At 43.6% G+C, this 26964-nt stretch overlaps 1 protein-coding gene across 1 annotated transcript; it reads right to left on the reverse strand.

Moving 5' to 3' along the window:
- Nucleotides 1–1413: 1413 nt before the first annotated feature.
- On the reverse strand, nt 1414–26964 carry LOC146208340 (uncharacterized). The gene is made up of 13 exons (XM_084587255.1): nt 26713–26964; nt 25177–25272; nt 25017–25090; nt 20217–20364; nt 19047–19115; nt 18885–18972; nt 18542–18693; nt 17569–17670; nt 12626–12717; nt 4860–4955; nt 4182–4256; nt 4000–4093; nt 1414–1552 (listed from the first exon to the last, which is right to left on the reverse strand). The coding sequence occupies exons 1-13, from the start codon at nt 26962–26964 to the stop codon at nt 1451–1453; spliced, it is 1440 nt and encodes a 479-aa protein (XP_084443381.1). The 3' UTR covers nt 1414–1450.

Raw genomic sequence — 26964 nt, forward strand, 5'->3', positions numbered from 1 at the left:
AGATGGGTCACGAAGGTTGACAAGTCAACAGAGGGCATGATAGTCCGTTCCAACCGTGAAATTTTGTCCATAGAAGTAGCATCGAAATTGCGGAACCGCGAAAACTATAGCCAGGCACTCCTGCTCCGTAACTGTGTAGTTCCGCTCAGGTTTGCTGGGGGAATAGCTAGCATACGCAATTACATGCTGGCCGGTTCCTGAGCGCTGCACAAGCACAGAACCGACACCAATTCCACTTACGTCAGTGTGGACTTCCGTCGGAGCGCAGGAAATGAAGTGTCGGCGTATGGGATGTGACGTAAGCACACAACTTAAACTGGTGAAAAGAGGCGTCACAGTATCCTCTGAGGACGTTATTTTTGTGTACTTCACAACTTGAATGATATGCTTGCCACATGTACAAGAGACATGTCTTTGATCACCCTGGTGAACTCTCTTCAAGTATAAAAGTACGTCACCAAGGCATTCAGCATTACGGTTCTATAGTTCTTCACGCAAACACGGGCCACACACATACCGGAATACTTCTTCGGGCTAAATTCTGTGCTCCAGCACGCAAACGCATAGTTTCCTGCCTTAATTGTAAATGAAAGGATCATTTCTGTCTGGTACAGCAAGGACAAGTTTGAAAACATCATTGTTTATCCGCTTCAAAAACTGTTCTTTTAAAACATATCATTATTATCTTTGTATTCTTTTTTTTCCTCTATTCTCACCCATCTCTCGTTTAGAGACCTCCACAGAAAAAAAATTCAGCACCGAGTAAAATATATTGGAACGAGGCTTTTCATTTTTCTTGTCAAATATTCTTTCTTGAATGTAGCAGCTAACAGAAGGGAAAACATATACATTGAAAGATCGACTGTGTCTGTTGCAGCCTGCGCGCGCCCATAAAAATATATGTCTACACTAGCGCATGTGTTCCCCTATGTCCAAGAAATCATGCTTGCCGAAGATAACAAGAAAATAATAAAACAAATAAAAAAAATGCTGGCCTGGCGGCGGCGCGGGCGTGAAGGGGTACCTGTGGCAGCGTCACAACATAGCCACATAGTCATGTAATACACATAATCTAGTTGCATGATGAAGTCACAACACAGCTACTCACGGCGACTATCTGTTACGTGATGACGTCAAAACGTTGTTACCCTAGTCGTGCGATATATCTATCCTAATTAGAGGATAACGTCATAAGGTTACACGTGAGGTAGTCACGTTTCTACAACGGCCACACTTCGACTAAAATGCTGCGGTAATTTGATTACGTGGTATACCGGACAGATGCACGGACGCGAAATGTGCGAACAAAAGTAGTCAGAGCTCACGCTCTTAAAACTTTATGAGCCGATAGATAGTTTAGTAATGTGTTTAAACACCATACAATGAACAGTGGAATACTTTATAAGCGTACATTTCCTTTATGTAGCAAGATGTAACGAAATAGCTTCAGCTAAAGTTCATTTCTCCTGTATGCCCCTTCCGATTCTGTATAACGAAGAATGGTTCTTCTCCTCCTGAGGTTACTGACACATGATCCGAAGCTCACGGTCATCTGCAAAGAAAGAATGATTTGCACAGTGTAGATAAGATCTGCGAATATGTTGAGTTTAAAACGCTTTGCAATCATGGGCAAGCATAACTCCATTGTTGCAAATTTTCGTCGAATGCATATATGGTAGAGTGTTGAGAAACTACACTGTGGCACATATTTGGGTCAGCGAAAGGACAAGCAAGTAACTATACGAAGAGACAGATTGTATCAGAATCGGACGCTCCAAAAACTGACTTGGTTAAAGAAAACCAGGCTTGAAATTAAACTCTAACTAGAAGAAAGCTACGCTGTGAAGAATGGTGATATGTAAACTGCAAAAATAAAGCAAGAATACCAGGTGATATCGCACTGCCGTGTATCACATCAGCGTGGATATCCGCTCGCGTCGTCTGCTAGACAGCAGTGTTTACGTGGCGCATATAGGGCACATATTCCTACTGATTGTTCCTTGTTTCTCAGTTTGTGTGGAGCTTCTATATACAAGTGCTTATATACCTCGTACAAAATACAAATGAGTACGCTATCATACTACCCTGCAGTTATGGTGATAATTGTTCAATAGACGTAAATTGCTCTGATCATGACATCCTTCATCGGTTTTCAGAACTTCAAATTTTTGGCTGTGATCATCATCATCGCCAGTCTGACTAAGGCCACTTCAGGGCAAAGGCTTTTCCCAGATTTCTCCAAATTATCCCAATCCAGTGCCAGCTGCATCCATTTGATGTTCGCAAACATCTTAATCTGAAGTAAACTAACTTTCATGCCACACTCTGCTAGCCTTTCCTCATCTTTGAGTCCAGTTTGTCATCGTTAGAGACCACCGGTTATCTTGCCATTGTATTACATATGTCCTGCCAATGACAATTTCTTATTGATCTCAGAATGTAAATATCTTGCGATTGTTCCCCGAGTCACACTGTCCGCTTCCTGTCTCGTAAAGTTACACTTGTCGTTCGTTGTTTCACACCTCTCTCGAATTGTCACTAATATAAGTTGAACCATTTTCTTTAGCCACGATGTTTCTGCCCCATAGTTGAGTACCGGTAAGTTACAGATGTCACCTTTCTTTTATGGGAAGCTGATAAGATGTCCTCCATGATCTGCGAGTGCTTGCCAACTGCGCTGGATTACAAACTTATTCGCGTAGTTTTTCTTCAGCGGTCACTACTTGTTCTAAGTAGACTAATGTCTTACCCCTTCCTGTACCTCATCGGCAGAAAATCCCCCAAAACATGAGGCTGTTTGCAACAGCTTGCATTTTGAAATTTGGGATTCATATGATGCTGGGGAATAGGTGACGTAGCCATTAATTTTAAGCGTCCGTGGAAAGCTAGGTTTGAGCATCGGTTAATTAGCAACCTCATCGTAGGGTTGGCTGCATGACGCAGCGAAGAGTTAGTTGGTGAGTCCAGCGAGTGGCGATGGCTATTGCCGAACTGCTACTGTTCATATGTTGGACCGCTACCCTGTGATTTCTATGGCTAGCCGCTCGACCCTATCATATGATGATGTCGTCGTGCTGACGACCGATCGAATCAAATGGAAAATGAAAGCTAATGAAAAACGGCCCCTTAGCGCGGAATGCCACTGCGTGTTAATTTGAGCGTCGTCGGCTGGCGATACAAACACTCGCGAAGCGTCGTTGTCGCCACTTTCAGATCGGTCCCGCGGCGCATATACTCCCTTGATTGATCAATTATTATGCGCAAATTTTTTTGAATGATCGCTAATTATTTTGCGGTTAATGTTTTGATGTTGTGCTTGTCCTGTGCGACACATCCCTCCTTTTATCAAGAAGAGAACACCTCCGGCGCCGCACACGTGCTCATATCCCTCCGTGTGCAGCAACCCTCCCACGCGGTCTCATCCGTGCAGAGGAGGTTGCGCTTATAAGGATCCGGGTCGGTGTTACCGTCACACCAGTTGTCACTCGGACGTGGTCTCACTTCTTACACTTATATTCCTCGCCCAGGGTGTCCAATATGTTAACACGAAAATGTTGAAGTCGACATTCACCACTTGCGGTGGGTCTGCCCAGCTCTTAAACCGACACGAATTTCGTACTGAGAGCTGGCCTTTTAGCAAGCAATCCTGCCTCGTATATCGCTCGGACGCAGGGACCACACCATCGCTCACTCCTGGACTTCATAAAATCAGCCTACCTGTCTTTATTCATTAAACTATTTCTTCATTCTTCATCTTATACCCTACTGATGTCCTGATGCAATAAATATTGTTAGAGAAAAAAATATGGCTAACAAGCATTCCACCAGCATATAATGCTGTTGCAATAAGTGATAATTTTGTTTCAATTCCCACTGTCCTTGCGACACCCTGAAATATGTTTCTGAGCGCGATGCCTGCTGACTATCCTGAATGAAACACTGCTACTTTTTCGCGAAGTCGTGTGGCGTTTTTCAGCTTCAAGAGACATAAGTACGTACCCAGATGGCCAGCGCAGCAAACATGATGACAGCTGCATTTTCATACCGTATGTTCTCTGTGGCATACCTGCTAAGCAGAGGCGCGACCGATGACCTGTTGAAGAAATGAAGGCCGTCTTCGTTGCGCTTCTTGCCAATTCTATAGCGACAAGCTGAGAAAAAGGTAACTTGAGTCCGCTTACCCAAACGTAATTGCACAGAACAGAAACCCGCACACAGTAGCGTAAGTCCACAGGCTGTCCGGGAAGCCTCGTTCACTTTCGGGTGAAAATCGAGAAAAGGAAACAAAAACAAAACATAAGTAGATTAGAGAAGAGATATGCGGCTGAAGAAAGGTTAGACAAAAAAAAACAAAAAAAAAATGAAAGGCTCAAGTAGGCTAAGCCATCTAGTTGAGACACAACGTGTGTGAAACTACACTCGCCTCATGAAGCCTGTGGTAATTGCGCTTTAAGCACGGAGCGTATATTTGTATGTCAATAATTCACTAATCCCTCAATTTGACTGATTGCGCTTGGTCGCAATAAAAATACTGGCTGCTCTCGTTTATTTAAATGTTAGTTAGACGACAATGAATAATAAATTCATTTTTCGACAAAAACAAAAAAGAACAAAGAAACTGCAAGACCATAGCTACGCTGAAAAGGCCTACGTCCAAAATTACTGTACGTTCTGGAAGACACAGGAGCGCTAAAGAAAAACACGGACCTAATAAGGGGATAGGAGGCGAGCGCTAACTTTCAACAGCCTTTATTTGACGTATAAAACATTCACTGGCATTTAAGGCCAATGAAAACGACCTAGCGAATAAAATTGCGCTCATAATAAAACTTCCTGCCAGGAGAACATAAACGACTTACATTGCTTTCTTGAGAGCCAGGCTGAAGCTTGCGACCACCACGGCAGCACCGCCGAAACCTATCACGCCTTGCGTCGTGTAGACAATCCACAGATATCTGCAGTAATATAGGCACAAGAAAACTGGTACCAAAAAAGAAGTACGAACACGCTAGTTTGATGTACACCCTTTGTAAAACGCCTAAAGCCCTGAAGGCTAGATTTTAAGCCACGCTGTGTCACTCGAATGTCAAGGTATCCGGCTCTGACTGCCTTAATGGGTAGGACTTCCGCGAATATTACAAGAGCACCGCTAAACGACTGATAAGCCACCCCCTAGGCTATAAACTTCAGACGAAGGCTGTACCAAATTTCGCATATTATAAAGCATCTTGTGATCATAATGCAAAGTATCATTGTTTGATCATTACAGCAACATCGCAGAAGAGCAGCCTGTGGGGACGAAGAGAACAGGACAAAGTTGATATTAAAGCGGTCATAGCACACCTGTCTAGCGACAGAAAAGCACACATAAGCACGTACATTTGAACTGTTCAATGCAGGGCATATATAGGCCTACAATTAAAGTTAATTGATAGTTCTAGACTATTAGAAGAACACTTTAGCTTCGTCGTAAGAGGCGATACGAAGGCGTGTGGACTTAGTGGCTTAATTTAATGATCTTACCTCGCCATCCCGCATTCGCTTAAAGACTCCTGCCGTGCGTTGTTCTCCGCCAGAATTCTCGGCATTCGCCTCACGAAGTCTCCCTCATAGTCGGCCACCACCGTCATTATAAGACACACCCTCAAACATAACCCCCCTATTACGCCAACTTGACACAAAAATACAATATCACACGAGATGCCTCATTAGTATCAGCCACTGGTTACAACATTGCGCGTGTTAAAATAAGCGAGACGCGCACTAGATCATCATCTACAGCACGTTGGCTTCAATCAATAATCGCCAGTGACTACTGACTAATCTGTCAAGAAATCCCGCTATCAAAACCTCCGATCAGTGAACCAACCCTACATATATAATATGCGCTCCATATAAGGCGTCCATCATTTAGCGGCACTTTCTGGACTCGTCCGCGAAGTAGGGTGCACTTAGACGCGCAGTTTGCAATAGTTCCGGAGCCCGCTGTCATGGGGAACTCGGCGCAGCTCAAGTGTTTTCGCTCCAGTTTGGACTCGTCCTTGATAGCTCCCTCTCAAACTCCGTTACTTCGGCAGCTTTTATATGGCACGAGTCTTGTACACTTCGCGTAATAATATGCTAAAAATGTCATATGTCGGTAACTAAGCAAAGCATGTAAACTCATCCACTGCCTCCCTTTTACGCACCATTTCTGCACCATACTGCAATTCAGTTTGCATTCATTTGCGTGTTTTCACTTGCCTACTTGCTTGTGTCTGCACTACTAATAGCGTCGAAAAGAACAGCAAACTCGTCTAAACTGGTACAGTTCTCAGGAAAAGGCACTATCAACTAATGCTGAGCTCGCGATCACAACGAATCAATTGGCCCAACTGCGGCTCCTCCCCTTCTCTGCTGCTCACAGACTTGACAGGATGGCGCGTGGAGTTAGCTGGTAGTAATTCTTCAATGAAGAGTAAGGCAAAACACGTAAAGCTAGAACGAATCGCACAGCGCTAGTGTATGCCGCTTCTCCACTGTGCTTGCGTTTTGCACTGTTTAAATTTCAAAACTAATCCTTGCCGATGCATAGTGCATTATTACGCTGTCATTAAACATATGCACCAGCGCCAGCTTCACGTCTCCTAGTGAGATAGCTCAGCGCATTTTCCATTCGAAATTATCAAACATAACAGCTCCCTTCATTCTCTCTAACGCGGATAAATGAGCAGGTAACAATCAAGATATCACAACAGCATAGAAGGGGATAGAGAAACTTGTAGTTATTAAACTTTCCCGCCACTGAAGGTGCACTCCCCTGGCGGGCGCGTGAGAAAACATGAAATCTCGGAGGCCATTGTTCACAGCACTCATGTTGCTTTGCAGATAATAGATGGCGCCTCTTACCCAATGAGTAGGGTGCCTTGATGCGCGTTCGGCTTTCCATTGTAGTGCGGCTGCCAAGGATGTTATATTATTCTAGTTCACTATAGTTATATTGTATAACCTCCTTGGCGGCCGCTCAGTTGCTCAGTGAAAACACACTTACGCCGTGGGAATGGAAGGGCCAATAAGCGCCCCTTTTGACTTCGTTGTTCTTTTTAACTATTACTTTGCTCTTTCCGCATCATTTCTTTACATTCATATCTAATCCACATCTTATACCGCTGCTGCGCTGTTCGATTGGTCTCCTTATACATACTCTTGCTAAAAAAAAAAAAAAAAAAAAAAAAAAAAAAAGAGAGAGAGAGAGAGAGAGAGATAGAGAAGAGTGTGCTAAGGTGCTCCATAGGCTTAAGTATAAACCACGAAGGGCCGATTACTTGAAGAATAGCACACGCATCACAGCAATTGTGGGCGTGCAAGGCTCCGATCCGGGCTCATGCCGGCGCTGTGCTCTTATCCTCCACGCTAGAAATGACAAATAAGATGAAAAGCTCTCGGCACGAAAACCAAGTGTGTGGTAAGTACGCCTTTGGTCAAGTCTTCAAGAGAGTTGGTTAGCGATTCAGCTGTGTAGGGAAGAGCTTATGTCATTCTGACGCTGCAATTAGTGATAGCTAGGTGATAATAGCGTTCGATCCCTCCATTTGAGAACTTTCTATGGCTAAAGAGCGAAAGCTAGAGCTGTAACGCAATAGTCCACTCCACCGCAACACAGAGTTCCCCGAGAAACCTCGCTGATTGTGATGTGGATTATTGCTCACTTCAAAATCATCAACACTTTTATTCATTATCATCATCATAATCATCATCAGCCTGACTTATACCCACTGCAAGGCGAAGGCCTCTCCCATATTCCTCCAATTAACCTGTCCTGTGAAAGCTGCATCCACTTGACCCCTGCGAACTTAACCTCGTCCGCCCACCTAACTTTCTGTCGCCCCTGCTACGCTTTCCTTCCCTTGGAATCCAATTTGTTACCCTAAGCAACCATCGGTTATCCTCTCTTCGCACTACCATGTCATGCCCATTTCTTCTTCTTGATTTCCACTAGAATGTCAATAACTTTGAGTTATTTCTCTGACCCATTCTGCCCGTTTCCTATCTCCTAATGTTGCCCCTACCATTTTTTCGTTCCATATATAGCCCTCTGCGTTGTCCTCAACTTAAGTAGAACTCTCTTTGTTAGCCTCCATGTTCTAGCCCCTTAGGTGAATACAGACAAGATACAACTATTGCATACTTTCCTCTTAGGCGATACCGATTAGCTGCTAGCCATTATCTGCGAGTGCTTGCCAAATGCGCTCCATCCCAATCTTATTCTCTATTTTGAAGACCTTCGTTACATCCTACTCGCGGCAAATAGAGTGGGATAACCTTGATGTAACACCATTATTACATCAAGGTTATCCCACACTAATTGCCGCGAGGAGTAGGCACCCTGTGTATGTCGCGTCTCCCGCAGACTCTTTTATGCTTTCGGAACGGGTTTGCGTTTCGGCAACGTACATCATGTGGGCTACCATTAGTCGCAAATTTACGATCACAGAGGGTTCTGGCGTTGTTGTTGGATCAAAAACTTTTAAGTGAACCTCAAGCCAGAATTTAGACCGACAACCTATAGTTGATGCCAGACAGGACTGAACTGTTTGGTGCAGCACCATTGCTACAGAAAAGAGAAAAACTACGCCCTCGTCTGGTCGGCCGCATAGCCAAAGAAAGCTCTCCCCGAGTATTTGCACTGCAGGTACGGACGGATGGAATTTAGGAGCAGCCCCTTTAAGCTGGGTGGTGACAGTTGCCACCATGCTTGGTTTTTTCTTGTACTTCTCTAATCTTGCTATAAACCGGTACATAAACTTGTCATTTTGTTTGTAAAATTTTCATTCCTACACCTAAAAGCATGTCATTTCAGCCACTAGACTTCCGATTGCTTTTTGCTGACTTCCACAGCACTATCATCTGGTCAGTGTTATGTATAATCTCCAGGGCCTCAGGATGAGTGACTGCGCTTGCACCGACATCCGGAAGGATACCATCATATTCGAGTATAAGATGACCAACTGCTACTAAGGGTTTGCCATACACTGCACATGCGTCATCTTCCGGTTAAACTTTGTTTCGTAGCTAGGCGCTATAAGGAATCTTGATCTAGCTTAAAAGAGCAGGGCCAGCTTTTTCAGGTATAATAGAACGACTTCTTCCTAATATACATTTTCTAAATTTGTTTTCTTTTCCACTAAATAATCCAACTATTACCTTCCACGTTTTGTGCCTATCATTTGAGGCTATTTATGACCGTTCTTTTTGTCCTGCATACACACTGACTACTTCCTAGACCTTTTTCGTCTCATTTAGAGTCTGCGCCTTTTTGGTATATGAATTTTAATACCTTAGCTACCCATCTGGCAATGTCTAGATTTCTAGGCGTTCTTACTACAATATTTCAGTATGAGGTCCCGTGCTTCGAAAGATGGTCAGCCCATATCCCCCGTACTGCTAGTTTGTGGTTTTGCCGTGAGCACCTCATGATAATCCTCGAACAGATATTTGATATATTTCTAGCGTCAACTGTAGCTATGCCCTTAGGAGCGAAACCTCATTCCCAAAAATAAGTGCTGGCACCATGATTCCTTTCCACATTCGTCACAGTACCTCATCATACCCCTGCAATACCCTGTCAAACTCAGCCTCTCTCCGCCCTTTTGCCCTGACTGATTGTTTTTCCATGCGTTTCAGGTTTTCGTTTACACATGCTCCGAGATATTTGCATTCTGCCATTCTGGGTGTTTCATGGCCTGGTATTGTAAGCACCTGATGGATCGAATCGTTGAAAGTCATCAGACCTGATTTCACGCGCTAAAATTGAAGCCTAGCGCAACCGCTTTATCTCAACTAAAACTAACCAGTTTGCCAATCTTCCTGGCTTTCTGTTACAGTACAACATCATCCACACATATTAAACCGGATAGCTACTGCGACCGATGAAAACCTCTGATTACTTTCTGTAGCTTTCTTTCCTATTTGTCATGTAAAGCTTCATTAGCAGTTGTAAGAGATCGCAACTATGTTTTAATCAGTTGCATATATCGACAGCCGCTGCAATTAATAAACTTCAGCTTTCTTACTTCGGCATGCTGCCTGTAGGAAATCATCTAATACATCAGCGATAAGGTCATCGTTTACTATGTTCACATATTCTCGATGATGTGCACTTGGGAATATTGGCTTCCGCTTTATTTTTATTTTCTTTTTAGTTTAGACTTGTCAGTTCTAAGTTACTTTCAGTTTTTCTGTCCTTTCAAACTCCCTCATTCGGAGGCGTTACCCTATCGAACCTCTTAAATGACTCTGCTCTAACTAACTGATTGTAGTTCGCCGTTCAACCATGAGGTTGGCGCCACCACTCGGTACTCTCTCAAAAAGATACACTGGTGATATACGCCGCCTCGGCAATGAGTGCTAGGCATTACTATATTGCTGCTGGACTAAAATACAAGCACATGCAAATTACTTCATGGCAAAAAGCGGAAATGAATATAGACGTCAGCATATAATGAAATCGCTGTCTTCGCATTCCAACGCGCTACTGTAGCAGGCAGTTTGTCCTCCTCCATCTCGCGCGGTTTTGTAACCTAGGCAGGAGCCGGGGGGCTCCTATTTATACACATATTGCCCTCTAGTGCCCAATATTTCCACGCCACACTCACGTCACCTCACGTGACCTTCACCTTGATGGTAGTCACGGGCCACTTGGTGGCCTACGTGACTATGAACTAGCCACATGGCTACCGCGAGGCCACGTGGCCATAACCTTCACAGTGGACATGGGCCGCTTGGTGGCCTACGCGACTATGCCCCAAAGTTACATGGCGACCACCAGGTCACGTGATCATAACCTTGACAGTGGACCTAAACCGCTTGGTGGTATACGTCACTATGGCCCAAAGTCACATGGTGACTACCAGGCTCAGCACAGAAGGTTGATCTCTAAGTCTCCCTCAAGGCGAAAACCGTGCATACCCGACGGCTCGAACTACCTGGCGTAGCTTTCGATTAAAAAAAAAAAAAAACTAATCTTGCCTAAGGAGAAGAAATTAGAAATGCTGATGAAGCAAGCTACGCATTAGTAAAAAAAAAAAAACAGGCTTTGGTGCGCATTGACAGTTTCATGTGAAGCAGGACTATACTGTGCACAAGTACGACTGGAATAAATAGCGCCGGACAGGCTTTATTGGCTTCATTTTTGTGACTAAAACTTTTATGGACATGAATTTTACAGCGCCGTGAAATAAAAGGATTATTATTTTCTTATATATTGCGAATATTTATATTCTTGCTTGCTTATAACACAGCCATTCTTACTCTCATACCAAGCTCCTATGCAATCCCAGACCAGGATGAATTTTTCTTTAACTACAAAGTTTATGAGACAGCTGCTTTCCTTTGTAGCCGTCTGACTACACTTATTTGGAAACTAATGAGCAATCACTCCCTAATTACGCATATACATCAACTTGGAGGACTCCCCTAAACTAATACAAAATTTCAGGTCTCTTCATTCGTTATATTTCAAGGAAAAGGTACGTCAGTGGAAACAAAGAAGCTTAGAGGTCACTGCAGAAACTGTTTTGGAAGAATATGAGATCATTAGCGCTGCAGTGACGTTCTTGACTCTTAATCGACAACTGGCTGTATCCACTTGCACACTTCGTTTAGACTGGACCGCCGTTCTTCGACCTCCGATGTTACTCTACAACGTCGTGTAATTCTTTGAAGTCAGACATCGGTGTTTCGCGGCATTCAGGGTACAGTTTGAAGCAGCCTTCTGATTGACTTGATGTGTAAGTTATCAAACCAATGCGTCACATGACCCCTGGTGCGACATGACTTTTGATTTCAATAAGTCGCTCACGTAAACTTATGCCAAAGAGCAGCGACTGGAAATATTGGTTCATTTTAATCTTGCTTTTTTACTGCCGCTGTTGTCATTTCCCTCAGCGCCCTATACATCCTTGGGCTGGACAAGAAGGATTACTAAATTGTGCTCATGATCTCGGGGTAGAGTAGAGGTGTAGCCACCGTAGTAGATGTTGGTGCGCTTTGCTGACAATTTTTTTTTTGTTTAAGTGTCAAAGCGAAAAACGTTTTCAGGTCACACGTAGAGTGAAGCAAGATGACGTCACTGGATGATGACGTCACAACAGGACCAACTTCAGGCGACGCAGTTTGCGGACCCTTCCGGCATCAACATGAAATAGCATGTAAAGATTACACCTTAAAAGTAAGCAACCATACAACATTTTATTGCAATGCAGAGCTCTCCTACAAGCCGCCTGTACTCGTAACCGATTTGACATTTTCAATAGTGATAGTTCTATGCCGAGCGTACGGTGCTCGTTGTGCCTGAAAGCCACCGCCGCACACCGGTTTGTTTAATTATTTGCGCTACTCTACACCTAATATCTGAAATATATTATAAAAGCCTCAATCCTCATTAAATTTGCTACCACATTGAGTAGCTGGTAGAATTGGCGTAAATGGTAACGTGGACCATTTTGAACTTAGGGACTGTAGAACCGCAGCTCACCAAAAGTTTAGCCACATCAGACCTGCATGTATCTCCTTAAGCAGTTAGAAGATACATATTCGAAAGTAAATGACGCGTGATGGGAGTGGAAAGGTGATTACGTAAACTCACGGCGGAATAGGTAGGAACGGAGCGGGACCCACGAAGAGAAAGGCCATGGTCATGAGAACGAATCCAAGTAGCACCGAAACGTCCTCCTTCTCCTACAAAAGAGAAAAAAATTACCCAAGAAAATTTCGCACCTCGGAAAATATTTGTGAATGTCCGTGATAGAAGCAAATTTCAAGGAGGAGGAGGAAGAGGAGGAGGAAAGGCAGGGAGGTTGACCCGTAAAAGAAACCGGTTGCTACCCTGCACTGGGGAAAAGGGGTGAGTGGATATAAAAGTTGTGAGAGAGGGATTGGTAAAGTTAGTACAGTCACATCACAGACATGTCACATCACATCACGTCACAGTCATATCACTGAACATAACAGCAAACTCGTAGTCTTTCGGTTAGGCCTGTGCTTTTCATAAATCGGAGCAGTGCCTGGAGGCCTTCACCGCAAAAGATCGTCGTGGCCAGGGACCTAAAACCTTAATATCAGTCAATGGGCGTCTATCTAGATGCTCTGGCATAAACACTGTGTTTCCGCACTGTATATGGGGCACTCACAAATAATGTGGCCTATCGTCGCACCCACAGTTTGTACATGCAGGACTGGCAAATTGCAAAATAATTCCTGCTGACCTACGGATGATAATATCCTCATTTTTCTAAAGGAATGACAAGTCTGACCGAATTTCAATACAAGTGCATAACTGGCATTTGATTTTCAATTATGCAGCCATGAAGCACTCTAATGCTGAACTTCTCAAACCTTGTCACCCTCCTTTTCGATGGAGAGATGTAGCGCTTACACGTGAACCAGGCAATAAGGCAGGAAGAAACGCTATCCTGAGTGCGTCACAAAGAATCCGATACAGACCAGTCATGCTAGGCTGACGTCACTAACTCGGAGTCTCGTAGCGCCCTTCCCCTGCACATACGTCCCTTCACTCACCAACATTTAAAGGAAAGGAGCAGTATCCCGTATCCGTCACACTTCTCTGCGGACATCTCAACCGCGCCGTAAGGGGAAGAGAGAATGGTGTGTTTGAAAGCACAGAAAGAAATTTTGAGATTTTTGAGCACCTGAAGACCTTTAACATGCACTGCATCGCAGAGCATACGGATGCCTCTCCGTTTAGCCTGCGTCAAAACGCAGCCGCCGTCGGGTGGGCTCGAACACGAATACTCCTGCATTACAGTGCATTAAAAAGTAGATTTGTCGTAGACATTATTTCGACGAGCTTTGGGCGTGATTCGAACCCAAAATTTTGTGTTGCGAGCAAGACAGGCTACAGACTAGGTCACATTTCTACAGCTTCGGAAAAGCGGTGGGTATATTGGATGTCGTGTGGCGGTTTCTGTATTGTGGTCTTATGAGTCTATGCTATTGATTACAATTGAAATTAGGCAGCCATTATGGTCGTAATAATTACGCCAGTAGCAAAGGTTATGTTCACGTTTGATATCTTCTTTGCTTGGCGTGGCTTAGTGCAACGGCATGCGGAGGATGACGGGCACTGGAACATCTGCGGTCTTACGTACGCAGCAGCCCCAAAAGATGGCATACAAGCAGTATAAATTCCATGTTGCTTTGGATTCATTTCTCAGTGCTGAGTCTGCATCCTGGCGCAACGCAACTTTCTGGCTTCAGCGTTATCCATTCGGAGGCGGCCTTCGCAGTACGAACTACGCGTCTTGGGTTGATCCCTCAGTATGGAAGCCTTAGCGGTCACAGATTTTTCCCTTTGTTTATTGGTAGTCACGGCGGGATTACAATAAGGCACAAAGTTGCTTTTAATAGGATGGAGCAACCCGAGTCAAATATTGCTTAGTCCGCAAAAAGCTTACTAGCAACCACATTTTATTATCCGCAACGTTAATGTTTCCTGTTTAGTTTTTTTACGGGCTTGTACGTTTGCTGCTGCTTCCCTGCCAGGTGCGGCATACCTCAGCTCGTCCTTGAAACAGCGCTTTTTTCTGAAGATCACCAGTTTTATTTGATAGGCTCTGCCTATATCGCTATGATTGGTAGATGACGTTATATTCTATTGATCAGATGCTACTTTTCTTTGTAAAAAAGCAAGGATTATCGTACTACGTTAACTACTGCCGAGAAATACGCAACAGAATAACGTTGAGCAATAAGTATTTGAAGTGCATTGGCGGGGCGTGCTTATTCTTGTGAAACTAAGGAGGCGTAACTCACCTATGGGGCTGAAACGTGGAGGCTAACCAAGAGAGTTCTACTTAAGGTGAGGACAACCCAGAGGGCTATGGAACGAAAAATGGTGGGGGTAACATTAAGAGATAGGAAGCGTACACAGTAGGTCAGAGAAATAACTCAAGTTACCGACATTCTAGTGGAAATTAAGAAGAAGAAATGGGCGTGGGCAGGACATGTAGTGCGAAGAGAGGATAACCGATGGTCGCTTAGGGTAACAAATTGAATTCCAAGGGAAGGAAAGCGTAGCAGGGGGCGGCAGAAAGTTAGGTGGGCGGATGAGGTTAAGAAGTTCGCAGGGGTCAAATGGATGCAGGTAGCATAGAACCGGTATAAGTGGAGAAATATGGGAGAGGCCTTCGCCCTGTAGTGGGTATGATCAGGCTGATGATGATGATGATGATGATGAAGTTCAAGGAAAGGGTTTCATACTACACCTGTTTAGATTATCGAGAATGAAATCTCACACGTACATAGTAATTGTTTAAGATGACTAGTGAGATGGCCACCGGCAATCAGCCTTGGTAGACAGTCTTGCATAGTGTTTTCATACGATGAGCACAATGAAACTTGATCGCTTACAGTCAGGGCCACTCCAAACGAAATAACTTGATTCTAAGTTCAAATTTTGAAAGTTGACATTTATTTTCACAACTTTGTAATCCAGCAATCTTTTGTGGGGCGTATTTAACTGTTCATTTTTTAGCAACAATAATGCGAACTGCGTCTTGTCGCGTGAGCGAAATCGAGCTTCACATCCTTGTCACTAAATTCTCTTGACACATGCGTGACACGTATATTCTAAAAAATATATACAACTGTAGGTCATTAAAACACGCTCAGGCAGAAGGTATGAAACGAATTAGCGAATATTAAAAAGTGTTTGAGTGCAGTGAGTCATCAAGCAGCAAAACAGCTCTAGAATCTCTGTCGATAGAAACAATATTTGACTTTTTAAAATTTTTCGAGATTATTAGCCACCAGTAAACGTTTCAGATTCCGCCCGTGGCACTCAGTGCCTGCGATCCCCGTTGAGATTTCCTTTTCCGGTCCTTCTAAGAAATTCGGTTGTTAAATGAAATAACCGGCCGCATTACAGCGCCAGGGGCTAGAGGAACTAAATACAAGGAATGCCTGCAAACATGATGGCAAGCAGCAACCTTACTAGCAGCATGCTCGTCCACTGTGCATAAAGTTGAAACTTAGAACCCCTAATTGTAATTGAGCGAGCGTTGGCATATTGAAATTAGGCATCATGAGGTTAACTAGATGCTGGGACGGAAGCAGTCGGACGAGGTGCGATGATGAAGAAAGTGCAAATGGCATTTTGTGTATGAGAAGTGATAGCCTTCATAATATTTGCAGGTTTGTGAAGTTGTTCCTTGATGCCTATAGCCGACATGCAAAAACGATGACCTCGCCGTTGGTGGTGGCTTTGATAACAACATCCGGAAGTAGAGACAGCCGCGTTGTCTGCTGTCCGTGTTTCTACCACGTGTTATGTCATATGAACTTGATATAATCTGATGCTTCGAAAAAACTCATACCGAAATCAATACCTAAATGGCAGTAGTATATGCAGTCATGATGCTTTGCAGCCCCGACCTTTCGCTGCCAAAGTTAACAACACATATCATAGCCTTGACAAAAGTAGATTTTTTTTTGTCGCCGAAGATTTAAAGCAGAATCTATAGTTTCATTTAAGAGCATGGACTAACGTTGGCAAAAAGCAAGCCATATCTACGTGAGAAATCGAAAGCGCTGAAAGGTGTGAGATATATGTATATGGTTCTAAACAGCCGCTAAGTATAATGGCTTTAAGACGACGCAGTCCCATTATCAGATGCAGACAAGCAAAACTCCTGGACAGAAGCGAAATCTTATGTTTGATTTCTTTTTGTACTTTCTTGCTGCTACTCGGAAACAGATGTCTTAAAACTACTTTGATCGATACAAATAAAATGAATAAGCCCCAAATAAGCCTTCAACCATAAAATACCCATGTTGCTGCTTAGTTCACTGATAATAATAATAAAAAAAAAAGATCACATAATTAAGTTAGGAAATGTTAGAGAGAAAGAACAACTTCTCGTCTAGAAAATTATAGCATTACATAATAATTGCAGTCGTTATTGTTGTGACCTTCATATAAAATGCTGAGGTAAGGCTCTCACCCGAAGAACCAACCATTCAAACAATTTGCGAGTGCCTGCATTGTGCGCCCAAAGCTTCAAATAAAGGCTTTCTTAAAAGCTTTGTACTTTTCCAAGCTTGCATTAAAGCCTTTCGAAGGATGTATTCTTCTAGCTGCGATCACACTAAAAAAAGAAGGCGTAGGTTTGTTGCACGCTGGGTACAAAAATAAAGTGCACGAACTGCATAGAATAGGCTTCTAGCTTGCGACGCAAAATTCTTTAGTCGAACGGCAACCACATAGTTGATTCATGATTTTAGGGTGCGAGGAAAGTGGTTTGGTTTCATTTGGTTTGTGGGGTTTAACGTCCCGAAGCGACTCAGGCAGAGACGCCATCGTGGAGGGCTCCAGAAATTTCGGCTACCTGGGGTTATTTAACGTGCACTGACATCGGACAGACTACGGGAACCTTGCTTTTCACCGCAATGTAAAAACGGCCACCGCTGCCTGGATTGCATCCCGCATCCTTGGGTACAGAGTCGAGCGCCCTAAACACTGCACTACCGCGACGGGCAAGAGTGAGGAAAGGGGCGTTTCAAGAACCTTACCATCCTGTATGTGAAAAGGTATCCCCAGAAGAGGGCTCCGAGAGCGTACATGATGTAGAGGACCGAGAACACAGCTGCCACTTCAATGTCAGGCAGCCTGAACTGTAAAATCAGAAAACTAAGTCAACTCCTGACGTTCAGTGCCCCGTAAAATAAGCGTTTTATTAAGAACCAAGCGCTCCGTGGTTCCTGTAGACGCACTTACTACAGGGAGAATGCGCCAAGCGAGCCATCCGATTGAACACGGTATGTTAGCGCAAACTGAAAACTGCTAAAAAAGGAGGTAAAGGGAAAATTACGGCCGTACATTATTTTATGCGTGCTAGAAGATAGATGCCTCTGAGAATTCAAAAAGCATTTCTTTTATAAGAACGTGCTCGCTTGACGAAGTCTTATCTGGATGCATTTACGGTATAGACAACTGCACTCCAAAACACATTTGACTATAACGATGCACAAAGTTGACTCGTGCATGGCAGAAAAGTAGTTTCCGGCACTTCAATAACTGAGGAAGTAATTATATTGCTGTAGAGCGTTTTTTTTTATTTTGTCTTTAATATTAACGAGTGATAGCCATGGTATATTATCATTCACGCACTTTAAGGCACAAGCAACAATTATTATACAAGCAATTTTGGTAGATAATTGGGACATTACGAGGCTTAAATCATCAAAGAAAAGAATGCACGCAAAGAGGTAAAAAATGAAGCGTTATTTAGGCGCATGGTTTTTCAACCCAAGAAAACATTTTTAGCTCGGGACGAAGGCTTCTGAAGCAGTGCCGCGTCGTAGAAAATGTTCGTTAAAATGAAATATTTGAAACAGAAACGGGCACTATTTGTAGCTCAGTGCTGCATTCCATTCCAAGAAATAAATTATTCCCTCCATTTTATTCTCGCAAAATATAACAATAAGAGCGCAGAAACTCTGCTTTCTTTTTACTGAAAGTAATGAATATACCGAATGTTCTTACCTCCCCTTCCTTGAGATAAAAATCCAGTGTTCCATCATGGAATCCAAAAGCTGCCATAGTGATGCCAACATTTGCTATGCAGATGACCATCGGTGGCGTTACCAAAAGGCGAGCGGCGTTCTGGTCGGGTTGGTCCCTTGAAATTTTGATGGCTTCGGGAAAGAAAAGTTCCACTTAAGTGACAAGGTGATAAAACAATGTGACAACGAGTGCTCTGGCATGCATATATGCTCGAAGTTGACTGACACGGTTAAATGCCTCCAGACTGATTCGTGTTAACTCATTAGGCGTCTAGTCTTAATGCAGAGAGGCTCTTTGAAAAAAAGTCCGGAAGGAAGCTTACATTTGGCCGGAGACCGTGACAAAGCCAGCGGCAATCCCAGGAACATCAGACCACCAGAGATGAAGAAAGGTATGGCGTCTGGCCACCACTGAAACAAGTGTATCCCTGAGTAAAGTGGCGAGGCTTCCAGCAAGCTGGCAGACATTAGGAAGGTGCACTTACCTCAATCAACGCCGTTCCAATAAGGAAGCCTGCAGTGTTAGAAATGCCGTACATGCACTCCATAGAGGACTAAGGAGCAGAAAAAAAAAAGAAACAATAAAATAGAAATTATTTACGTTTACCTGTATCTTCCGCGTAAATTTTCAGTGCTGCAGAAAATAATGTCATCATATAAGTTAGTGACGTATGCCTGGAGACCGCAGATCGCTTCAGCGAAGCAATCGGGTGTAAATCAGTGCTGAACAAATTCATAGGCTTGTTTGGCGCCATGTGCTACCGTGAAAACGTCAAAAGCCTTGAAGGCAAAGGATAGGCGCTGTAATCATAAACAAGTAAGATCGATACAAATTACGGAGGGTCTGAGAGGTCCTTTGTAAATGCAAGTTCAAAGTCTACAGAAACTTTACCTAAATTTCGCAGCGTAGACGAAAAAGGGGTGGACCCAATTAGAAAATACATCTTGATCTCATTCCACATTCTATCACACTGCTCCAATGAATACGGTTGCATAGCAGTTCGGACTGGAAACGATAATGACAGACGCGCTGCATCAGCCGAGACGCCTTTTGCTCATATCTGCATCGGTGCATTCTTTCCGCAGCACAGTGGCAAACTCATAATGCACCACTCAGTTGCAATTAGTGTACCTGCTGACAGGAGAATGACGTGCTTATTATCTATTCTGGTTTATGTTTGACTAACGTAATATATGCGATACAAATTCCAGGCTATAGTTTCAACCGTGTCAGCCTGAATATCATGTTTACAAATCATGATGCTCAGCAGTCACGGAAGCACCCGGTAACAGCCAGACATAAGCTGCGATGCTAGCCGTGGCAGCAAGAATTATCGAACCCCGGCCTACGTCGAGCGATCAGCTGTCAAACGTCACAGGAACGCAGGATCGTTAAGGTAATGGGTGGACGGAAACTGCCAGTGGATAACGGGGGGGGAAATCATTAATTACTTCTTTTCGCGTTAATTACGACTGCTTTCTCTCATCCATCACGCTAACGAGCCTGCAATTTTTCAAGCTCACATAAACATGTCCGAGCCAAAGGAAATAGCAATAAGGCAACCCACACATTATACGGAGCTAAAATGGTGCTAAGTCGAGGTAGTCATAGAATCGATGTAAAACAGTGTTCTACTCTTGGTGGACTCACTAACAATAATTATTCCACAGCTTCGTTGACTTCTAAAGGTTGCCGAGGCGTACAGGGTCACAATGAAGAAGGCGTACATGAATCCAAACGCCACTCCAAGCGTCACAGCAGTCCCGACGAACGAGCTGCCTTCTGGTATCCAGTATGCACATCTGTAGAAAGGAGTAAAAAGGGTTACCATAACCACGAATAAATGCAGTGAAGTGATGAAAAAAATGAGAGCAGTGCTCAGTAATATTTTACGATATTCGTATCAACCAAGCGAGCCTCTTGTGACGTTTTGCTTCGAGAGAACTGATGGCACAGTGGCAAGGCTGTATTTCAAATAGTGTTATTTTGGCCGGGTTATTCCTTTCGCACCAAATGAAAGTAGGAGGTCATTCAAATTTTCAAATTCACTCTTTAAATTAAGTGCTTTATGCTAGACTTGGGGCTGGAAGGGTTAAAATACTTAGTAGTAAACATATAATTTAAGCTCTGCCTGGGGAAACCCGAGTCCTGTACCTACCACTGATAACCGCGTTAATAAGAGTGAAGATATCAATAGACGGCTTAGCTTAGTTCTTTGGTGCTGGTGCTGTCAGGATCGGCCTTATCGGCCTTATGTTCATTATACCAGGTGATTCAGCGAAGGCGAAACACAAGTTTTAAAAATATATATACTTTTTTAAACTTGAAGACTGTTTCTGCGGCACAGTCTCATTATTATTGGAGGACATTAGAAAACTGGTACATAATGTTAATCAACAACTGGTTAATTTCTCATAATTAACTTCATATTTATTACACATAGGTGTCTGGTTGCCATAAGAGATTTGTAGCCTACTGGTTGTAGCCACATCAGTTCAAAGAATTTTAAAACGCTGCAACACCACGTGTTACGGCTAAAAAGAAGAAAGACTGGATATCTCATGACAAAATAGACGCGCTCTCAAAAAAGACGCGCTATCGGTACCGCAATCATGGCCGTCAGCCAATGGCAAAAGTTCCACGTCACCTGCCCTGCGCAGCGTTGGTGGAGCAGTGAGCACCGCAGCGAAGGCAGAACAGAGAAGATGACGTGGAATTTGCGTCATTGATTGACGGCGCTGGCTGCGGTGCTGAAAGTGCAGGCTTTTCTAGGGAGCGCTTCTTTTCGAACGACGTAGCCAATGCTTGTTGTGACATAGCAAAGAGAGTAGTCGCATTTTAAAAAACATTCATTCCTATCAGCCGGCCATGATTATATCTAGGCGCTAATTACAAAAATAAAAAGATGTCATAAATAAGTTAACCAGCTTACTAATTACTTATTAAAATTAAAATTGCTTACTAGTTAATGAGCTTACTAGCCAGCTTACTAAACAATAAAATAAAAATAAACTAAAATTCCAACTAACCCCCTTGTGTCTGATTTCAGCTAGCACTGGCACGACTCTGACACAGAAGGAGGCTTCATATCTTAAAATGCCTATTTTTAATTCTGACTCAGCTTCGCTGAAACAGTGTATGAGCGATCATTTCGCTTTGTTCTACAGTAAAACGGAAATGCGTTTTCTGAGAAAGTAGCAGTTGGAGGTAGAAATCCAAAGTCGAGTAACTTCCATATATGGCACTAAATCATATTGCGGAGTACGTCGGCCTTTTGAGCAAAAATATTCGGTCTGTATCGCAGCCGAAGGTGAAGGTGAAGAACCTATTGCTTCGAGAAATGAACTCACCGTACTCATTACGGGCCATAATTACCGCCTGCCACGCACTTTGAATAAGTGTTGACCAGGCTATATACACGCAAAGGATGATGCTCCAGTGTCTTCTTTTTCACAGGCAACGTGTTAAGTTCCCATCGAGCGTTCGTGTGCGGCAGGAGGAAGCAGCCTTGATAGTTTAATAGTTTAATCAGGATTTTCGGCCGCTTCAAAATTTGGATGCTTTTCTGATTTTCGTGCAGTTATTTTCGTTAGATTGGTTCGTGCAGGGTGTACACAAGCGCGTGGTCTGCCGACTGCAAAGTACTCAGTATTTGTTCTGAAAGCGTGCGCCAGCTTCACAAGTCATGTTTACCAGCACACTCGCTTTTATTTAAAATCAACTAACAGGCGCGTTTTTTGGGGAAATGAAAAGAGGGGCTGGCCCCTAAATTTCCACTAATTCGTATGGCCGTCAGCTGCATTGAGCACTGAAATGGCGAGCAACCTGCCCTCCGTTTCATTCTATGTATACATTTGTTTTCTTTTGAGGATAGGTGACAATGATATTAATCATTGTATCCGTACCGCAGCTATGTCCTAAAGTGGCGACCGTCCACCGTTTAAGTAGAACGCGCTCATTTTCTTTTCTACGAAGAATGTGAGAATGTGGTATGTTGGGAACGAGACCTATTGTTTGATTTTTATGTATTTCACATTTATTTTGTTTTCTGGTTTTCTTTTTCATTGTAAATATTGTTTCTGTTTTAAAGTTCATGCTCCTGACCACCGAGAGAGAAATTTCCTTGAACCGGCACCCATAAAATATCAGTCTGAAAATCTTGATCTAGTACAAGCTCAGTGCTGCCAATCGAATGGACCTGCCGAATATTTGTACAGGACATCGAACCCGTTTTACATTGCACTGGGTCTCTCACTATATCAGGAGCCTGTTAGGAAATGTAAATCTTTACATTATATGCTCATAGAAATTCATAGACAACGCGTTAGCACCTCGACAAAACGGAAACCGTATTCTTAGCTTAAGCACGCTGACGGAACCTTATACGCTCGTGCACACGCTCTAATCAGCTGCGCCTTTAATGATATCATTCATACAGTGTTTAAAGTAGGTGGAACCAGGAGTCTGCTTATAAAAAGACTACATGCTTGACTGAATACAGGGATGAAGATATGTGCCCTTCCGACTTAGGTGTAAGTGCAGTATAGGCCACAACTTGTGCTTCCAAGGTTTTGCTACAGCACCGTCAGAGAACTGCCATGTGTTGCCAATGAGGCTGTCTTCTCTTTTTCCTGCGGCGTTGCCTATGTAGCGTCATTCCTTCTGGCCACCCAATTTTCAACAATTATGCTTTTTGTGGTGAAAAACCTGTTATAATGCATTATTTTCGGCTTCAGGCCATGAATTCATCGAATTATTTTTTTGAGAAACAAACTGCAGAATGATTAATGAGATTGCTCGTGAGCTTCGCATTTCAGCAGCATGCGACGTGATTACCTTGCCTATGTAAAAAAATTACAGATATATTAATGATCGTTTCTGAGTCATATCCTGTTCAGTGTGAATGGACTTGGCTGCACTTATTTTTTTCTGCTGCTGTGCAGGGAAGGAAGATAGCGGTGAGCGAAAACTACGTTCCTGTGTGCGCGCCGAGTAGACATTGAATCTCGGAACTTGAGGAACAGCGCTGACGGACACGAGCATCAGGAGAGAAGACAGGACGCGTGCAGTATAGTTTCAAGATGCAACTGCACCAACTAGACGCTTCAACGGTGTAATAACTTGACAGCAGCGCCCTTTGACCCCCCTCTCTCTCTCTCTCTCTCTCTGCGGACGCCAAAGAACGGCCCGAATGAGCAGTTCTTTCCTTCTAGACCATGCCATTCGGTCACGTGACGTCACACAGCCAGCCGACCAATTTTCGCTCTGTGCGGTCGCCATGCCACGCTCAGGCAGGTTTCTTTGAGGCTCGGGAACACCGTGCTCACGTTGTAATCGATGCATACCTTACGATTTTATACCCATCATCATCATCAGCATAATCATCATCAGCCTGACTGTACCCACTGTCTCTCACATTTCTTCAATTAACCCGGTTCTGTGCTAGCTGCATCCACTTGACTCCCGGGAACTTCTTAACTTCATCCGCCCACCTAATTTTCTGCCGCACCCTGCTATGCTTTCCTTCCCTTGGAATCCAGTTTGTTACCCTAGGATAGTGGGCTTAAAAGCAGCCGGTCGTGAAGGACGTTGAACGGCATGATGTAACGAGAACAGGCTGCACCGACAGCAAACGCGAACTCAAGCACATGACTGTATACTAGCACACTTGCACAAACAAAAATGGCAAAGGATTTATCGCAAGGAGGCTTGGATTTTTTGGGCTCGCTGCGGGTGCCGAAGTTCATAAAAGCGAGCACAAATTAATGTTTATTTGCAGCACAGTTAACATGCAACATGCTGACCTTGGGGAGACCTGCATGTGATAGCTGTTTGATATTATTTGAAGCATAGATAGTATTTGTCAGTGGATAGCTACTATCATCAACTGAACTTACTTATGTCTGTGGACACGTCTGGTACGCAGAGCTAAAACGCGCTTCGCGCTGACGGTCCGGTATCCGCCAAATACGTCCACTTTAGCATGTCTACGCGTACATCTATGTACGTCTTTAACAGTCTAAAGCTATCCATTAGTCGAGCCTGCTACGGGGACTGAAGCGGCTGATACCACTGACGCAGTCGAACACTTTTGTGTTGCATGGCAGTGCTAAATGTCTTGCGTTAAAATTGATTCCTGTACTCTTTCTCGCTGTGTTAACGTTTGTCCGGTAAGCAATGCCGTAATTATTTTCGAGAAAATGGGATATAGATACGCTCCCGACGAATTTCGAGTGACAGGATCGAGGCCCTCAGACATGTGAAGAAAAATGAGTGGCTTTATTGTTAGGGCATACAAATAAGTAAACGGTCATTGAAACCAAAGTATAAATTAATATATTTTTCAAGAGTAAGTTAGCAATGTAAACAAGGCACTGAGAACAATAAAATGACACCTAGGCAGTGGTAATTACACTGAGTGAGAAACAGAAAACTAGCTGTAAACGAAACTTACCCATATATTGCAACGCATGCAATCATTCCAATCATAGCAAATATCAATGTCGCCTGAGGAGTGAGACATTGGATCTGCAAAAGCATAAGCATGTAAGGGTTCAGATTCAAAGAGAAGAGACTAAATCATGTATTAACTGAAGAACGCATGCGTAACGTACCACTGCAATGTTAATGAGGCTCCCCAGAAGCATTGATACCTTATTGCCAGCGTACATGACGTTGAACTGCCACTGTTCGGCCCGTTTTTCTCCTGCCTGAAAGAGAAGGCAAATGTTTTCGACTGCTCATCTCTTCAGAACGCCATAAACATTGGCCGAAATACAGGCAATAATGTTCTTACCGCAAATACGAAGCAGGCAATAAACAAGCGCGGAAGAGGCATATGCAAAATTTCGATACATTAGCTTCAGGCCGTCGTGCTGCGCAGGAGGAACAAATCATGGTTCAATATTGCCAGTGTATTGATAATGCCCGTCTATACATAGGATGTAATGCTTTGCCAGCACTCCCAATATTAGACCGATCTATTGGGCTGCCTGGGTGGTCATCTGTTAGGAGATTATATGCTCTGTGTCTAGCGCTCTCGTTTGATACCTCGACATGAGGCAAACATTTGCTTTTCACTTCCCATTACAACTCTGAAACACGCATCTACAGATTTCTTACTTAAGTGGCCCTTGTTATCTGACAACAAGGTAATCAGTGGCTATCACGATTGGGATGCTGTGTAATTGCTTGCGGTGATTAGTAGCCTCTAGCAATGGGGCGACACGGTACGTTCTTGTGTACCTGCGCAACAGAAGTTTAATAAATTGTTGTCGCGAACCAACGGAAGTATAAGGGATGCTCGGTAAGCCGCTAATTCAGTGCTAAAGCTTCATTCAGGCCTTTCAGTTTGCAAATTGTAGTTTTCGGCAGTATGCAGTCCACCGAAAAACACACAAAGTATTCTTTAGCTGAGCAAACATCTTGCGAATGCATTCCGTTCGACCCAACACAGTCCCTAAATTTCACATACTCAGAGAGGAGATTTAATTCATACTTTCCACTAAGTACCTCAAGTTTGCTTCCAAAATATTTTGACGTCAAATGTGGATTATGAAACTTCACAGAACAAGACGTCTAAGCTTGAATCCAACCTTGGAAGGCGCTCGTGAGCTGCCTTGTTAACTTCAGCAGCCTATCTCACCGTCATTATTGAAGGTACACCTGCGCTCCGATCAACACTAAGCGATAGCTGGGTATTTTAAAATAAATTTATTGAACAATATATACATGTTCCACTTGCTAGTCGAAAGCCTACAACCAATTAGCAGATATAATTAATATTTGTAAAAGCACGCTCGCAGCTGAAATAACGCTGTGTGAACGGTCAAAGCTGCCATCATATCCCGGCATAGCCACTACAATCTATAATGATGCATGCTGGTAACAATAGAACATACCTTTAATCACTGCGTATAGCCGCTCAGGTTCATTACGATAGGAATACAGGTACATCTCCAATCGATTACCAACTGATATTATCTTCTATATGACTCATTGCTGCCATCCAAATGTTAACCTGGTCCTGCTCAGTATTTACCTTCTTTGGGTACCTTCTCACTCCAGCCGCTAACAACCTTAGCCACCTGTTATTCACATAACGCACCCCGCATAGATTCCAAACCCAAACAAGGACCAGTGACACTTACCAAATGTGGTATGTACGGAGACACTAAGGCGAGGCAGAAGCAGGCAATACCGTAGAGACAGAGCAGAGGGAATCTTCTCAGGGCTCGAGTGCGTGCAGGTGGCTTGGTCTCTTCTCTTTCCAAAGCGCTAACCTCCGTCTTCTTGTCAGGAAGCACGACTTCCTCTTGGACTGTGTTCGCGTCCTCTTCACTGAACGGTGCCACAGCCATCGTTTCCACCATTCGATCTCGAGTACGCCTGATACTGCGCAT

This window comes from Amblyomma maculatum, chromosome 1 (assembly GCF_055883805.1).
Source record: "Amblyomma maculatum isolate TAMU_Amacu chromosome 1, ASM5588380v1, whole genome shotgun sequence".
NCBI classification, from domain to species: domain Eukaryota; kingdom Metazoa; phylum Arthropoda; class Arachnida; order Ixodida; family Ixodidae; genus Amblyomma; species Amblyomma maculatum.